Source organism: Cygnus atratus, chromosome 3, assembly GCF_013377495.2.
Source record: "Cygnus atratus isolate AKBS03 ecotype Queensland, Australia chromosome 3, CAtr_DNAZoo_HiC_assembly, whole genome shotgun sequence".
NCBI classification, from domain to species: domain Eukaryota; kingdom Metazoa; phylum Chordata; class Aves; order Anseriformes; family Anatidae; genus Cygnus; species Cygnus atratus.
Genome location: NC_066364.1, coordinates 108,945,483 through 108,963,703, shown reverse-complemented (window position 1 = coordinate 108,963,703; position 18,221 = coordinate 108,945,483). Strand labels below are relative to the sequence as shown.

Here is an 18,221-nt window from a genome sequence, read left to right as displayed (position 1 = left end):
TTTGATGACAAAGGGAGGATGAAATGTTGATTAAAACAGGCAGTCACCACATGAAGTGCAACCTGAGCCATTCTCCTGTGGTCAGAGAGAACTTCCTGCAAACCTACAGCGCTGGGCTCAAAACAACATCCCACCCCAGCCTAAAAACCATCTCTGGCAGAAGGGAAACTGAGAATCACAGGGATTACTCCGTCTGGACCTACTTAAAGATTCTGCCTGTGCTTACAGAACAAGAATAAAAATTTTTAAAAAAAACCAACAAAACAAGCCCACCCGCTAATAACATTAGTCATATCTAGATCTCTAAATGATGCCTGAATACTCAGATTATGAACAGTTTATAAAAGCTTGGATTTTAAGCAATAAGCATAAAAAAGAAGCACCACCCCCTTCCTGAGTAATAGTTTCCAAATTACTTGTATTATTTAAAATAGAAAGAGGAAGAAATGCATAAGAGAAAAAAAAAAAAAGCAACGGAAAGCACTTCTCAGAGAGCAGACGAGCGCTGGACAGGCTGGAGGAGAGGTAAGAGGGAACTGAAAAAAATAAGGAAATGTTCTACTAATAGCAGATAAACATACATCTACAAGGGTTATAAAGGAGGATGAAAAATATGAGTAAATTGATTCAGTTGAGTACAGGCCAAGATGGACATAGTAAGCAACAAAAAAAGTATTTTTAAATGAGCTTTGCTACCATTTTTCTCCTGACTTGAGTCAAATTCTTTGCTATGGTTTAGAAAGCATTTTGCCACATGGGGCGGAGGCAAAGAAATGTCACATTTCCAGTAGTTCTTAAACACACAGCCATGCTATGGGCAAGTTTGACAGGTTCAACCTTTTTCAAACAAATATGCATACACATGTGCTCCCTGAGCTATGCTTCAGTAGAGCCATGTTACCTCTTTAAGAATGTATAAACCTTTGCAGGTTACATTATTCAGCCCAAAACAGTTTCGTCTCCAGTCCCTGTAAAGGAGCCATATTCAGAAACAAGAATGTTCAACAAAAAGAAGCCATTCGATGCAGTATTGCTAAAAAAAATAGAGAGGAAAATAAAAGAGAAACCTAGATAGGGCAGAATAAATACCAGATGGTAAATACAGAGAAATTCAAGGGCAGGAGCAAAAGAAGGAAAATAGACAGACGGACAGATAGAGAGACGGCCCCGGAATTGGTGGCATGACCTGTCCTTCTCTGAAGACATCACGTGATGGGCATTTTTTCTCCTCCTTTTTCCTCTTAAAATAAATGAGAACTGTGTTTATCAGGTTTCTACAATCATTCTGGGAAAATTACTTGCTGTCGTGGACTATTGCTTCATGTTTAATCTCATTTCACTTAGGAGAGTTAAAAATAGATGTTGGATCAGCTCGTATTTTGAGGGCAAACGGAAAAAAAAGCCGTAGCCTTACCCTGCATGCAGTAATGGGGCAGACATTAGCAGAGCTTATCGCAGTACTTTGCAGGCAGTGTTCTCGTAAGTAAAATCAGGGTTTGGGAACAAACAGCTGGAAAGCACTGCAGCCTGTCTCTGCCTTAGCTCCTAACCCTGCAGACACATTTCACAGCAGCAAAGCGACTGGCGCGTAAAGGAGACAAGTTTACAGACTACTCATTTTCAAGGGAAGCAGGCAAGAGTGCTTTACTATCTGGTCACTCGTCACGTATTTTGACAACTCGCGTTACATGCTGACAGGCCCGACAGGTGAGAGGTAAGCTTCCAGTCTCAGGATACCAGACGGCAGGTCTTCCTTTTGGCACGTACAACATGCTTGTTCCTCGTGTCAGCTCAGTTAAATACAAAACACGTTCGCCAAAACCAGGAGCAGCCTTTGTAGTAGTTAACACCTGAGCCTTATGAGGGCAAGGGGGCAGCAGGTCAAACTGTTCATTGTAAGAGTCACAACTTTTCTGTATGGATCCCACTCCCCCTGAGGGGCTGGAAAACACCACCGGAGCCTGGGAGCAAAGCCCAGGCTGGGATGCTCAGCAGAAACCTTTCCTCGCTTTCCCATAAAGATTTAAATACCATTTGCTGCAACAAGAATGCTCTTAGAACTAAATCTAATAAATGTTTTAGAAAAAGAAAAAAAAAAGTTCAAGACTAAATACCCATCTTAAAGCGTTTTCCAGTGGAATCGCATTAAATCTTTATGACTGTAATTACCCCAGAGGGAATTCTCCACTTCAATCACATTAGGATCAAGTCATCTATTGGTAGAACAAGCCAAGTAATCAGGTTTTCCAGCAAATCTGTAGAAACAACTCTCCTCTTCTTTGCCTCCACAGACTGTTTGTGTTGCTCTCATGAGCTGGACATGCACGGCGGTGGTTTGCTATGCTTGCAGACACACAGCCTGTCAAAACTTGGTGCGTAACAAAATCCAGCTTTAGATTTCACCATCGTAGGCCTCAACGGCAAAAAACTTCAGCCCTAAAATGCCCCAAGGCAGCGTGGTCTCTGTCATCAGAAAGAATCAATTCACTTTTCCCATGGCTTTTCTAGCCCCTGTTTGACTGAAAGCCATACCCATGTTTGATAAGCCCCTTACTGTTTGTCCACATGGGCTAGACAATTTATCTAGCACTCACTTTCCATTACAAGACTGATAAGAGATTTAAATGATGCGTAATAAAATGAATTGAATAACGAGCAACGAGCAACCACCACTCTCCTGGCCACAGCCAGATCCCTCGCTTTCTTTTGGTCATGCAGGAGACTTGATGCCAGGGTCACAAACAGAGGCACGCACACGGTCACTTGTCAGGTACCAGCAGGCACATCCAGTGACTGCTGAGGGAAGAGCCTTTCTGCACCAGCTGCACGTGCCTTTTGGCTCCTTACAGCTCTCAAGAGGGTTGAAAGGCAGCGTAACAACCCCCAGTCTCGAGGGCCCACCAGGAGAGGCCAGCACCTCAGGAGAAAAAAACACAGACACACGCTGGCAATGCTGGGGGTGCAGATGCCAAAGCAGGCGGTGTAGAAGAGGGGGGAGGTCTCAAACAACAGGGCCTAACCTCAAAGCCCAAGGCTGATGGGCTTGCACGTCACAGAAACCCAAAACTCACAAACTTGAGCAAGTCCCCGACAAGAATCAGAGCTGCAGCTTCTCATCTCCATTGGAGGTCCTGGTGGGCAAAGAGCTCGACATGAGCCGGCAATGTGGGCTTGCAGCCCAGAAAGCCAACCACATCCTCGGCTGCACCAAAAGCAGGGCGAGGGAGAGGACCGTCCCCCTCAGCCCTGCTCTCGTCAGACCCCACCTGGAGCCCTGCATTCAGCTCTGGGGCCCCCAATATCAGAAAGATGTAGACCTGTTGGAGCAGGTCCACAGGACAGCCACGAGGATGATCGGGGTCTGGAGCACATCTCTTACACAGACAGGCTGAGGGAGCTGGGGTTGTTCAGCCTGGAGAAGAGAAGGCTCTGGGGAGAACTTACAGTGGCCTTCCACTACCTGAAGGAGCCTACAAGAAAGCTGCCTAAATGTCCTGTTTCTTCTTCTGTAGAAAAAGGGGGTCGTACATGTTTTGTTCACTTAAAAAAAAAAAGTTTAATAAAAAATACAGAAGAAATCCTAACTGCTACAAATTTGTAAATATTTGTACCATCTTCGATAATGTAAAACCAAAAGGTATTTATATAACCAGCCTGTTAGAACAGCCGATCACTTATACTCCAACCAGAATTGGCAAGAAGAGCATGAATGAATCATGCATCAGACGTGACAGTCTTGAGTCAACCAAGTCACATGCAAACGTCAGACAGCAAAAAAGTGTCTGCTGCTCCCTTGCCTTTCACCAAGATTCTGCTTCAGGGCCCGTGTGCATCTTAAGAACATGTTTCTCCATCCTGACATCACAGTTTATAGAGAACTACAGAGCAGAAAAAGGAAAGACTACCCACCGAGTTGAGGTAGGAATCGGTTGGCAGAGATCCAGATACATCTCAACATGAAAAAAATCTCACCTTACTTGGAAAAACAGAGAATTTCACTCAAACTATATTTGTATTGCAACTTTTACTGTTAGAAGAGAAAGAAAAAATCAATTTTTCCAGACTATATTACCATAGCAAATTAGAGAATTATAGAAACATTTCTTAAAACAACTAAAAAGAAATCCCAATTTTAAGTCCAAATAAAGGTGTTTGGCCAGGCTGGGTGTTATTTCACATTTGCTCTACGCAGTATGTTTTATGATTCCTTTCACCAAGGTTCAGCTGTAGTCTGTTTTTATTTACGTGGAGTCACACATCAAACAGCATTGTTAACAGGTAAATGTGGAAGATGCCAAATAAGGAGAAGGAGAAAAAAAACATGTTCCAAGATCACTGTCACCTTTCCAAGTGAAACACGCTGTCCTGAAGCAGAACTGGTAAACAGACACTAAACTCCACGGGGAGCTGGGGAGGAGGGAGGAACAGATTTGCTGTACAGCTGCAGAAGTACCCAATTTTCTAAGAGATCGAGTACTCCTAACTAAATCTTGGGCCATCAGCTCTACACAGGTGTTTGTGCACTGTAAACACAATGAAGGGCAAATCTCAATTTGTGCAAAGGGTCCAGTTTTAAATCACTGGGTGGCTAAATGTGTAGGTTGATTCGCTTTCCTTGTACGTAACTACTGGTAATCAAACAACGTGATAGAAAACCTACTGTCCTTAACCTTCAGGAGTTCAGAAGGCATAACAAAAATGCCTCAGAACAAGAAACCAGTTTGGTTTTCCCAATAATGAATACTCCTAATCCTGTGCCATGGAGGTATTGCACCTTCCAGGCAGATCAGGCTTACTCCACGTATTTATTAAATGCTTTTTAGAAGTTACTGTGTAGAAGTTTCCATCATTATCCATAATGATATATACAAAATAAAAAAGCAGAATATTTAAGCCTTTTCCTTTAAGGAAGTCACTCATTTCATCTTGCCCTAAAGACAGAGCACCTCTAGGGATGAATTTGAGAGCCTCCTCAGTAAGCTGTAAGCAATCCTTCTACCCGAGGAGAGCCCCCAGGGAGCCAGGCAGGTTGCTCAGGCTGGAACTCAAGTCCTTGGAGGGTCTCACCTGGCAACTTCTGCCCCATGGGGCTCAATGAATAAAATGCAAACTAAGAAAAGACATCACATAACAATCATGGTTTCTGGTATTTTTATTTTTACTTTTTAATAAACTATTGCAAATATCAACATCCTCTGAGCACACTGAAGAGTTCAAGGCTCCACCACACTCAGTCACCACACTGGAAGCAAACTCCAAGTACAAGTTATAAAATGGAATAATTCCAGCAAGTCCCATAGCACTTTCTCCATCATTTGAGTTTCTGGTATTGAAAGATTTTTTCTTTGTTTTTTAAGTTGATCTAAGCAACTGTATCCAGTTGCTTATCACAGTAGAAGAACTATTACACATCACTCCCATACCATGGTGGCTAAACCTTACCAGGAATGGAAAACTTCAGCTGCTTAGCAAGTAAAGAGATGACGTGTCACCTGAACTTCTTTGTAATACTAACTGTGAACTTCAGTGGCTCAAGTGAATTCCACAGTTCTTCATCTCTGGTATGGTGCTGGTTATCCAACGCATGAACACCTCTTTCTGCTGCTCTCTGCTTGTTCTGAACTTTCTCTGAAACACGGATGTGTGTATGTTAGCAGAGATGATGGTCACTCCAAGATCAAATAGTCCCTTTCTCTAATAAGATCAATCATTACTCACAGTTTAAAAGTATATATGAAAAAAAGAAGTCTTATCTGCTCAGCTGTGCTGCATCTTGACACTGGCAAGATTGGAAGAAGAATTTTGTCTCCATTGCCAACTTTAGGAGACTCCTGGAGCAAGAAAATATTTATTCTCCTTCACAACAGTAGTAACAGGCACAATTTTAAAAGTATCATATCACAAAGAAAAAAATCACAAAGAATACAATTTCAGTGCAGTCCTGGTTAGAGTAAAAAAAAAAAAAAAAAAAAAGTGTTTATTACTAGAAACATATTGTACTTAAAGTGGAAAGAAAGGTTAAAACTGGACTAAACAGAAAATTCGAACAGTTGAACTGTGTCAGCCCAAACCTCCATCAAACCCAGGATCCTTTCTGACACTGGGTATCTCGGAAGGAGTGTAATGAAATGGTAAGCAAAGACAATTTCCCTGGTAAGCACTCCCAGCTTCCACATACCCAGTCTGTGGACTTCACGAGCTACACATCGCCTCTGAAGCTCTTGACAGAAAGCATCTTTCCCCTCTTAATCCCACTGCTGATGGGGAGGAAGCTGGTACTTGCTCCCTGCCTGCAGCTAAGCTTTAGGCTCCATATAAGAAGCCATCAGTCCCTAAAGCTTCAAAACCAGGATGCAAAATAAGTAATGCTCCTAAGTGAAGGTCTGATCACTCTGTCCAAGATGAAATTAATGTAAATGACAAGAACAAACAAATCACCAGCTTGCTCTGGATGGTCTTCTGGTTTCTCAGTCTTTCATAGAAAACAGAGCAGTCAAGACTCACATGTAAATACAGCCTTCCCTTTTCCTTTTAGTTCTTCTTCAGGCATCAAACAGAAAGAAAACGAGAGACAACTCAAGTTCCCACCTTTTCATAGGCCACATTTAAAGCAGAAAGACGATTAATACTAGCCCAGGAAACCACCAGAACTGAGACAGAAGATGGCAGTGACTTCATTGTCCTCTTCAGCATTTCCCCCAGACTTTTGGGAATAGGAAGTGGAGAACTAGTGTTATTGAAATACAGACATGAAACCACACCTGAAGCCTAAGGGGGTCTTTTTCCCTTTTCAGATATACTCCATATGGCACGTGTTGGACAAATACTAATTAAGAATAGTAGAACCATTTAATTTGTAGCAATGAACTTCAAAAGCAAGATCGAACTCCACAGTCTTCAGTCAGACTAGACTGTTCTTAAGGTCAATGGAAAGACTGCAGCAATGAGATGGGACTAATGAATTCCAGCACAACCAAAATACTTTCCTTGCTGTGCCTTCGTGTGGGCACGTGCAAGCACACACAAATACGTGTTACATGATAAACTCACCTGTGGGGTTTTGTTTCTTTGCTTTTTTTGAGGGAAACATGTTATTGATGACAAAAATACTACTTGCAAAAGTCCTACAGATGTGACTAAACAAACTATATATTTGGATGGGAAAAAGGAAATGAACGGGACACAAAACATCCTGACGACCAGAGAATCCCCCTTTCTCACCAGTATGCTGCTCTGGAAGCCCATTGGTGGGGTCACCAGATTTTCAGTAGGGCATTTTTAAGCTAAAACATAACACACCGTCATTATAAACAGCAAGAGCTGGCACTGACCCGTCTGCTCTAGACACAAGAGCACAGCCACCACCTCCACAGCTGGGACAGAGCACCTAGATCTCTAGAGATATAATCAGAAATTACCCACACCAGAACTGAGGAAAAACCGAGAGAGGCTTGCTTCTAATTTGAGCAATACAGAGCTTACCACATCAATGACGCAAGTTTGCCTACTTCTTTTAATTTACCACTTGTCTATAGATAAGGAGATAAATAAACGATGCGATGCAAAAGGTCAAGTAAACCATTAAAGATAAAGTGAGCCCTTCTTAAGTAAATGACACGGTTATAGTATATCGGCACTTTACAGCCTCAAATGAAATGAGTGTAGGACCACACTCATTATGAAGTGATCTTTCATCTCTGTCTCATGCCTGAGTTACAGAAAATACTCCCGATTAAATAAACTATATTAGAGTCCTTCTGTTTCTGCCTGCCTTCAGGAGGTGCACTCTTTAATGCCCAGCAGCAGGAGTGCTAAAATGTTTGTAATTTGCAGGTGCAGATGAGAATCCTCGCTCAGGCCACATTGTTCAAATGACAGCCCAATTTGTAGAAAACTGCTCACGCTGCAAGAATCCGTCACCTTCATGTCCTGTAGCTCCCAGCAAAAACACTGCCGTCTAAATGCCTCTTCTGGAATTAAAATAGTAATGAGAACAGAATATGAAAGGCTTGAACTTAATACAAACACTGAGCTCTGCAACTGGAGAAACTGAAAAAGAATAAACATTAAAGAAATCCAGAGTGATGAAAGTGTATTGTTCTTATTAACATACAAGTAGTAAACCGCTGCTCTAGGCAGTGAAGCACTGAGCCCACGGCTACTTGAAATGTCCTTCAGCCACGCAGCATCCTGCAGCCAACCCTCCTCTCCAGCCCATTCTCTTGAAGAACTTTTCCCCTCCAGTTGGTGTTATTCCATAACTGCCAGCCCCACCAGCCCTTACTCGAACTGACCTCATATACATGTACTGAGATCTAAAATAATTAAGCGTGGAAGCACTTTCACCATGAACGTTTTTATCGCTACAGTATAGCAGACGGTATTTCAAGTGAACAAGCAATTTTCTACCCTCCTAAGATGATGTTGAAACAAGACCAAAAAAAAAGGAACAAAAAGGAACAATAACTGTAGGCATGTGAAGGAACAGAAAACGCACGCTGTGACACCAGACCCACAGAGGCGGCAGCCGGGCTATGTAATAGCCGTGTTTCACTAGATTAAAAAACAACTGGGGTTGTTGTTCAGTTGTCCCAGGCAAACATCAATTTAGATAATCATCATTTTCTCGTGCACATCCTGTTATAACACAGCAGACATGCCCACCCTCCCTCACAAAACTCTGTGCAGCGTTATTGTTAGCACATTTCTGCCTAGCCCAGTAAAATTTCTCAAAAGAAGCACACTGGTGGGAATGAGAGGTTTCATACCACGTGGGATGCCTATTTGGGCAGAAAGCATCTGATACAGACACAGCACTTGTTGATGCCCTCTTACAGGCTAACTTGTTGCCTTTTACCCAAATTGAGAAGAACGAACGTATCTAACAGGCACTCGTTTTCAGTGAGTAGACACAGGCACAAGAGTAATTCCAGGCATCAGAAAGCAAGCAATCTTTCCCGATAACTCTTCCCAAATGATTTCACCTCAGCCTTTGCATTGAGGCCGTTCTGCCTCTGAGAAGCTTGGGCTTCCAAGACAATCGTGAAGCGTTCAATAAAAAGAGCCCACGACAAAGCCCATGTATGTGAAGAATCACAAGTTAGCTGAGAGAGGGAAGAACAACAGCTCTCTTGCCATACCAGAAAATGCAAGAAGTTTGGGTTTTTCCCCCTATCAACGGCTGTCAGCAGAAACCCTGAAGAAAAGGCCTCTGCCCTCCCCTGAAGAAGACAAAAAGGCCTCCATCCTCCTCAACTGATAAACTCCACGATCATCTTTCTGCTCTGACTTCTCACATAAAGGCAGACCCCTTTCACCAAGATCTATCATCTCTTCCCTCCCAAGCAGCAGCAGTAATGCTTTGGGACCCCTTCTCCAGGTGACAACAGCAACTTGGTCAGGACAGGACTGCAGTCGGGCGACAGCCTTTAGGGACACGGTGTGCCAATGGCAGCCATCAGCCCTCAAAGCACCCGCAGGTCGCTGCTGTTCCTTCCCAGAGTTTTGTGCTCTGAGCAATTTTATCTGCCGGTGGCACTGAGGTTTTCCCCCGCAAGCCTTTAGATCAGATTTTGATCAAATGGTTTCTTACCCGAAAAACATCCTCCAAAGGCGCAATGACTAATAACCACCAGCAGCAATGGGGCATTTCACAACGTAGAAACAGCTTCAGGATGGGGCTTAAATAAACTGTGAAAGCAAGCAGAGCCAAACTGCAACGGTACCGCCAGCTTCTTGGCTTAAACAGCAGGGAAATGAAATACCACAGTTGCTAGAAAAGCTGGTAGGAATATCAGTGTGATTTCTAGGGGAAATGAGAGGAGGAAGAGGGCTAAGAAATGCATTCCTGTGCGATGTTTTGGGCATTTCCCATGCTGGATATCAAATGCTCAGTTCTCCCACAGTACTTATGTACATCCTGATTAATATTTTACCAGGGACATACTGATGTATTCATTACAGATGGTAACACCCTCACTATTTGCAAAAAATAAATCAAATATAATATTTATACGCCTCGTGATGAATTTTCGTTGTCATTTAGCCAACGTACAGTTTGTTCTGAAGCAGAATAGTGAGCCGGGACACTTCCAGCACATTCAGTAAATTCAAGAGCCTGCCGCCACCAAAAGGAAAAGAGTGGAATTACTCTAGATGTAACCAACTATTTTTTTTTAAACCACAGGAACTAACTCAGCAAATTAAATTTACATGAGGAGGAGACAAATTTAGTATTTTGATCAGGACGAAGAAGTCTTTGAAAACCAAATATGCTTGGGGTGAGAATTTGCAGGAGCTGATCTCCCCCCGTTTCTCAAGGCTTTGTAAATGTATGGGATTGGAGGCTGGGAAATATGCAAGCAGAAAGTTAAATGTAATTGACAAAACATTGAGATGATAAAGTTCTCCCCAGCCAGCCTTCCTGGAGTTTTGTTCTACCTTCTAAGAAATTCCACACAAGAAATGAAATGTAAAAAAAAAAAAAAAAAAAGTAAATGTCACTAGAGACAAATGTAATAAGGAAACGCTGTTTCTCTACAAAATAAAGTTGGGACTTTAGAAAGAGGCCAGATTATTCATGCACATTCTGCAGTAAAACATACGCAGATCTATGGGGAGGAAAAGAAACAGCCAGAAGAAGTGGATTATCAAGACAGCTTTTATAAATAAAATAAAGTAAAATAAAATAAAATAAAATACAAGACTATACAAAGACCAGGAAAAAATAAGTCTTATTGCTCCAGTAAACAGGATGCACTTTTGTGGACTCTATTCATTTCCACACATTTCACAGGTGCCGTGCTTTTCACATGCTTGAGAAGTTACCATGCTTTGTACACACAGAATGCGGGAGGGTACAGCAAAGTCCTTCACCTTATTTATATAAGCTCTAACAGAAATAAGTGGCTGATTTATGCATGGACTCATTCAGAGTACTGATTTATGATTACTACTTAGAGGACATAAAGTACTACAGCAATTAAATAGTCACAAGGCCAATGAATCTCTCTGCTTCTCACAATGAACTGACAGCATGCGTATGCATCAGGAAAAAAAAAAAAAAAAAAAAAACAAAACAAGAGAGGGGAGTGAGGTACTGTTCATCCCATCCAGGTTAGGTGTTTACAATCCCTACAGAGACAACAGAAGACAATAAAAGACATCTTATCTTCTCCATATCGACCATGTAAAGAACGTGGGCTCTTAAACAAGGTATCTGAAAACAAACAGCATGGCTACTGCCCAGCACAATATATTTGGTGTGATTAGGTATTATCATCAATGGAGACACAAAAAGTTATGTCTTCTTCTAAACTTCAGGTACGGATCACTGCTACACAAGGGAATTGGCTGCACGAGCAAGTTCTCTGACTCTCTGCTCCTGTTCTGCTGTTTGTTGCCCTCGCCTTACCCAGAGAAAAGAAGAAAAAGATAAAAACACAGAAAAAACACAAGCATTGGTGTTAACACTTTAATCATGCACATTTTTCACAATGAATTAAATATAAGGACTGGAATAGATTTACTCAACCATTGACAAGGAAGGGACAACACATTCACAGGGACAGCTTGCTCCTCCAGGTTCTGGGGAGACACTAGCATCCAAGATGTTTGTCCGAAGAGTAAGATGTTACATATAAAGGAACACTTTACAAGTCTACACAACTTGAAAAGCTGACACAACACATACACTTAAAATCATAGAGATACTAAAAGTATTCCAGGCAACTCCCTGACATATGCAAGAATGTGTTTTGTGGTTCTCGGCTATTGAAGATTTAGTTCAGCAACTTGAAGGGCCAAGGCAACTTTACCTTCAAGTTTCTCCATGCCACATTGTTCAAACAACAGGAAACGGCTCACGCTGTATTTATTCTGCGTGACATCTTCAGATGAGACAATCAATGCCACAGGCAGAGATTTGTAAGCTAGCTCTGAGAACTGAAAAGGAAGCATCACAAGTAATACCTAGGACAACAGGTAGACAAAAGCTTAAGCCTCCCTACTTCCAAAGCATAACTTCTACCTCCCCACACTGACAGAAGTGGGAGAGACATGGCCCTCTAAACAACCTAAAAGCCAAGGGACTTTTTCAGGATCTCTGTGGTTCAGCATCCTGAAGTATCCACAGGACTTACACATTACTTCCTTTAAGTGCCCCACTAGAAATAACCAAAATCCATGCATACTCATCCTGAAGTTGTGCCTGAACAAAGTATTGCTTAGCTTAAAACTCAACTTCAAAGTGCACCGATCTGTATAAAATTTGACTGTTTCCCAGGAATTTCACCCATAAGATGAGCAGAGTTCTGGGCATGAAGGCAAGGAGACACACACCTGATAACAACGAGATGCTACCTTGAATTGGAAGGTGTCACCTCAAAGACCACAGGTGTTATCAGTTCGGGTTCTTAAAGCAGCACCTGGGGAACATGACATCCTTTCCCCAGCAGATTGCCATCCTCCTAACCTGTATGCTGGTGTTACAACAATGAATAAACATCACACAATTTTAATCACGTTTCCTGGGGCCTGAATTAACCTTATGTAAAGAACATCTCAACTAGGCTTGAATAAGACTTGTCTTTGAGAGGGAAAATAAAAGCAGACACAGACACAACCAGAAAGTCTTAAGTCCCACAGGAATCAGACTTTCAGACTCGGACAGTAATATTCATTTCAGCATTTTCAGGGTATCGCCTTGTCCTGGTTTCAGTTAGGACTGGAACTGGAACTAGAACAGCTGCAGGAGCTGGAACTGGAACAGCTGCAGTACATCGATGACATCGTTGTGTGGGGTGACACTGCAGAGGAAGTTTTCGAGAAAGGGAAGAAAATAGTCCAAATCCTTCTGAAGGCCGGTTTTGCCATAAAACAAAATAAAGTTAAAGGACCTGCACGAGAGATCCAGTTTTTAGGAATAAAATGGCAAGATGGACGTCGTCAAATCCCAATGGATGTGATCAACAAAATAACAGCTATGTCTCCACCAACTAGCAAAAAAGAAACACAAACTTTCCTAGGTGTCGTGGGGTTTTGGAGAATGCATATTCCAAATTACAGTCTGATTGTAAACCCGCTCTACCAAGTAACCCGTAAGAAGAATGCTTTTGAATGGGGCCCTGAGCAACGACAAGCCTTTGAACAAATTAAGCAGGAAATAGTTCATGCAGTAGCCCTTGGGCCAGTCCGAACAGGACCAGATGTAAAGAATGTGCTCTACACCGCAGCCGGGGAGAATGGTCCCACCTGGAGCCTCTGGCAGAAAGAACCTGGGGAAACTCGAGGTCGACCCCTGGGGTTCTGGAGTCGGGGATACAGAGGATCTGAGGCCCGCTATACTCCAACCAAAAAGGAGATATTGGCAGCATATGAAGGAGTTCGATCTGCTTCGGAAGTGGTCGGTACTGAAGCGCAGCTCCTCCTGGCACCCCGACTGCCGGTACTAGGCTGGATGTTCAAAGGAAGGGTCCCCTCTACACATCATGCAACTGATGCTACATGGAGCAAGTGGGTTGCACTGATTACACAGCGGGCTCGAATAAGAAACCCCAGTCGCCCAGGAATCTTGGAAGTGATTATGGACTGGCCAGAAGGCAAGTACTTTGGGATATCATCAGAGGAGGAGGTGGTCCGTGCTGAAGAAGCCCCACTGTACAACAAGCTACCAGAAAATGAGAAGCAATATGCCCTGTTCACTGATGGGTCCTGTCGTATTGTGGGAAAGCATTGGAGATGGAAAGCTGCTGTATGGAGTCCTACACGACGAGTTGCAGAAGCTGCTGAGGGAGAAGGTGAATCGAGTCAGTTTGCAGAAGTGAAAGCCATTCGGCTGGCCTTAGATATTGCTGAACGAGACAAGTGGCCAGTTCTCTATACTGATTCATGGATGGTAGCAAATGCCCTGTGGGGGTGCTTACAGCAATGGAAGCAGAACAACTGGGAGCGCAGGGGCAAACCCATCTGGGCTGCTGCATTGTGGCAAGATATTGCTGCCCAGGTAGAGAACCTGGTTGTAAAGGTACGCCATGTAGATGCTCATGTGCCCAAGAATCGGGCTACTGAAGAACATCAAAACAACCAGCAGGTGGATCAGGCTGCTAAGATTGAAGTGGCTCAGGTGGACCTGGACTGGCAACATAAAGGTGAATTATTTATAGCCCGATGGGCCCATGACACCTCAGGCCATCAAGGTAGAGATGCAACACACAGATGGGCTCGTGACCGAGGGGTGGACCTGACCATGGACACTATAGCACAGGTTATTCATGATTGTGAAACGTGCTGCAATCAAGCAAGCCAAACGGTCAAAGCCTCTTTGGTATGGAGGACGATGGCTGAAATACAAATATGGAGAGGCCTGGCAGATTGGTTACATCACACTCCCCCAAACCCGCAACGGCAAGCGCCACGTACTTACAATGGTGGAAGCAACCACCGGATGGCTGGAAACATATCCTGTGCCCCATGCCACCGCCCGGAACACTATCCTGGGCCTTGAAAAGCAAGTCCTATGGCAACATGGCACCCCAGAAAGAATTGAGTCAGACAATGGGACTCATTTCCGAAACAACCTTATAGACACTTGGGCCAAAGAACATGGTATTGAGTGGGTGTATCACATCCCCTATCATGCACCAGCCTCCGGGAAAGCTGAACGATACAATGGACTGTTAAAGACTACACTGAAAGCAATGGGTGCTGGGACATTCAAAAATTGGGATACACATTTGGCAAAGGCCACCTGGTTAGCCAATACTAGGGGATCTGCCAACCGAGCTGGACCTGCCCAATCAAACCTGTTACGCACTGTAGAAGGGGATAAAGTTCCTGTAGTGCACGTAAGAAACATGCTGGGTAAGACAGTCTGGGCTACTCCTGCCTCAGGAAAAGGCAAACCCATTCGTGGATGTACTTGGTGGGTAATGCAAAAGAATGGGGAGGTCCGGTGTGTACCTCAAGGGGACCTAATATTGGGTGAGAATAGCCCATGAGTTGAATTGTAGTATGTTAATTATTATATAATACTGCATGTCATCACTATCATGATTGCTATATATCATAGATGAAAATGGTGATTAATTAGAAGGTATTGGAAAGAGTGTAACCTAAGCATGACATAAATGGTATGGAATAAGGGGTGGATATCTGTCCTGGTTTCAGTTGGGACAGAGCTAATTTTCCTCCTAGTAGCTGGTAGGGTGCTATGTTTTGGATTAGGATGAGAAGAGCGCTGATAACATGCTGATGTTTTAATTGTTGTAGAGCAGTGCTTACACCAAGCCAAGGACTTTTCAGCTTCTCGCTCTGTCCTGCTAGCGAGCAGGCTGGGGGTGCAGCAGGAGCTGGGAGGGGACAGACCCAGGACAGCTGACCCAAACTGGCCAAAGGGGTATTCCATACCATCTGACGTCATCCTGAACAATATATAGGGGTGGCTAGCCGGGGTGGGGGGCCGGCTGCTCGGGGATAGGCTGGGCATCGGTCAGCGGGTGGTGAGCAATTGCATTGTGCATCACTTGTTTCGTACACATTATTATTATTAATACTATTATTGTTATTATTTTTCCTGTCTTAATAAACTGTCTTTATCTCAACTCACAGGCTTCACTTTCCCATTTCTCTCCCCCATCCCGGAGAGGGAGGGGGGAAGGTGAGCGAACGGCTGTGTGGTGTTTAGCTGCCAGCCGGGCTAAACCACAACACGCCTGAATTTGATCATTAAAGAAACTATGGACTCTACATAAAAGCAGAAAATAAGCGCTAGCATCATCATCAAATTCCAAATCTATCAACTATGTTTGCCTAAGTTTCTCTAGCTATATCCTCTGGATGTGGCACTGTCTTTTCTTCTGGCCTCAAATACATCATTTTGGCTGAGCAGCTGTCATGCTTCAGTCATGGCTAAAAAGCTACATATTCCTGTAAAGAGAAAAAACAGTGCATGCACAGAGTTTGGAGAACATTCCTATGAAGTTAACATTTATCTGAAGTTACTACACTACAGAACTGCATTGAAATTAGTAGAAAAATACTACTTGTATTTGCCGGTCATCTGTCAGAGGTAGTCAAAAACACCTCAAAAAAAACACTCTACCACCAAACAATCTACAAAAAAAAGGTGGGTCAAAAATAAGAAAGGGACATAACCATCTGAAAAATGGCCATCAGAACAGAGCACGGTGAATAATACAGTAAAATCTGGCTTACACAAATTTAGAGGAAACCAATTTCAAAAATGAAACAGAAGAGCGAATCAGAAATTCTAATCTAGAAAATCTAGAGAAAAAGGTTGACATATTAGCCAAAATACACAGTACAGAAAAAAAATAGAAAGCATTCATCTATTTTTTTAAAGAATACGATACAGCAGAAAGTTTGGTTTATGGCTTTTTGTTTTGTCTCCCACTGGTCCTGCGGCTGTCGAGTAGAACTCAAAACATCCTGGCTTTGAGCCAAGGATTCAGGCCATGACACTCGTGGGGCATTGGTAATGCCAGTCACCATCACCCCCTAAGAGCGAACAGAACAGACAGCGGGTCTGAGGCACTCTAGTTTGCTGCCCACTGTACAAACTGACATTGATTTTGTTTTTCTTCAGTGAACTGATGAAAGAACTCACCTCGCTCCCTGCTCCCCTTCACTCGCTACTCCTGGCTATGCAGTCCAAGCTGCATCCTTTATTCACTTCTGACACTCAGCTGATCTTTCCATGAGACAATTTAGACTCAGGAGCTTCAGTCGTTCTGTTTCTCTTCCTCCCTTTGAGTTATTCAACAACATGACCGACAACTGTCCGCTCACGGAGTGGTCCAGAAAGCACTGCAGTTGTCACAAGGAAGCGGCAGTGGATATGGCCAAAAGGGGGCAAAAACAACCACTTTTTGAATCATAGAATGGTTTGGGGTGGATTTTGGCAATAATATACTTCTCAATTAGCATACCGCATCTTGCAGGATACCAGGTAGATCTGACTGCTGTGGCTACCAAGGCAGTTGTCTTCAAGCATGAACGACAATAAAGAAATTACAAATCAAAGTGGTACATTTCACATACACAGTTTCTTACCTGATGGACAAACGGGGACACTGCTGCTAACGGTGCTGTGAGCACAGTGTAATTATGAAAGACTAAGCTGGAGTTGGTGACTGCTGCTGTGTGGTCAGGAATTAGAGCAGCACCTGCTGCGCTAACATGGGCGTTAGTGCTACGATACCACCTCCTGGTACAAAGTTAGCGATGGAGAAATAAAGACGTTTTACAGTCTTTTGAAATGAATACACACTTTTGACCTTGTAAGAAATAAAAATATAGAGAAAAGTAAAGCCAGTATCTTCTAGTTTTTGGACATTTTCCTGCCATATAAAATGATCTAAGGTAATTCCAAGTATTTCTTAGAGGGCTGTAACTTAACATATAATGGGTTTAAGGAGAGATGAACAATCTTTAGTAACACAAGCGGCATACAGTAATAACAGTACGTACTGATAGAGGACAAAGCAGACGTTGCAGCTTTACTTAGATGCCAAGGAACGTTTCAGAAAGAAAGCCCCCCACAGTATAAGAAGTTCGCTGCTATATACTGGGATGCGGGCGTTAAACACCCAGAATTAACACCCCACTCCCGCTCCTCCTCACAGGAGCACCCCAAACAGCTCCGTGCCGAGCCCCGGGACCCCCCAGACCCCCAAACCCGCGGGCGGTACCTGCAGGAGGCCGCCCATCTTGGCGCGCAGGGCCGCGAACTCCTCGGGCGCCGCCTCGGGGTAGAGCTGCCCGCGGAGCAGCTCGGCCGTCAGGGCCGCGTTGCCGTGGTAGGCGGCCTGCGCGATGCCGCTGAGCAGGGCGCCCAGCGCCTTGCAGCCCTCCGACCCTGCTCCCGGTGTCTGCTGCTGCTGGGGCTGCTGCTGCTCGGCCATTTTGGAGGGGCGGCCCCAGCGCCTCGGCCCGCCCCGCTCCGGGCTCTCGGCTGGCGCCTGGCGGCCGGGGCTCGGGCCCCGGGGTGGTCCCCGCTGCTGGCCGGGGCTCTGCGCTCCTCAGGGTGGAAAGCAGCGGCTCTGCACCTTCCTCGCAGGGGAAAGGAAGCTCTGTCCGTGAGGAGGAGCTCATGTTTTCGTGGTTAGAGCCGACACGCTCCCACCTGCAGCGCAGAGCCGTGCCTGAGGTAGCATTCACGCGTTGGACGAGGAGAAATGGAAGGCTGATTTTCTTCTTCACGA

The 18,221-nt window shown here is 44.0% G+C and overlaps 1 protein-coding gene across 3 annotated transcripts in view; it reads right to left on the bottom strand.

Annotated features, from left to right (window-relative positions):
- The window catches only part of COMMD1 (copper metabolism domain containing 1), a 120,276-nt gene extending 102,320 nt beyond the window's left edge, over positions 1-17,956 (bottom strand). For all 3 annotated transcript variants that reach the window (XM_035552869.2, XM_035552867.2, XM_035552868.2), the window contains exon 1: positions 17,709-17,956. In XM_035552869.2, the coding sequence (XP_035408762.1) occupies positions 17,709-17,921 (213 nt within the window). In that variant the 5' untranslated portion in view covers positions 17,922-17,956. The remainder of the gene's footprint in view (positions 1-17,708) is intronic.
- Positions 17,957-18,221: the final 265 nt, after the last annotated feature.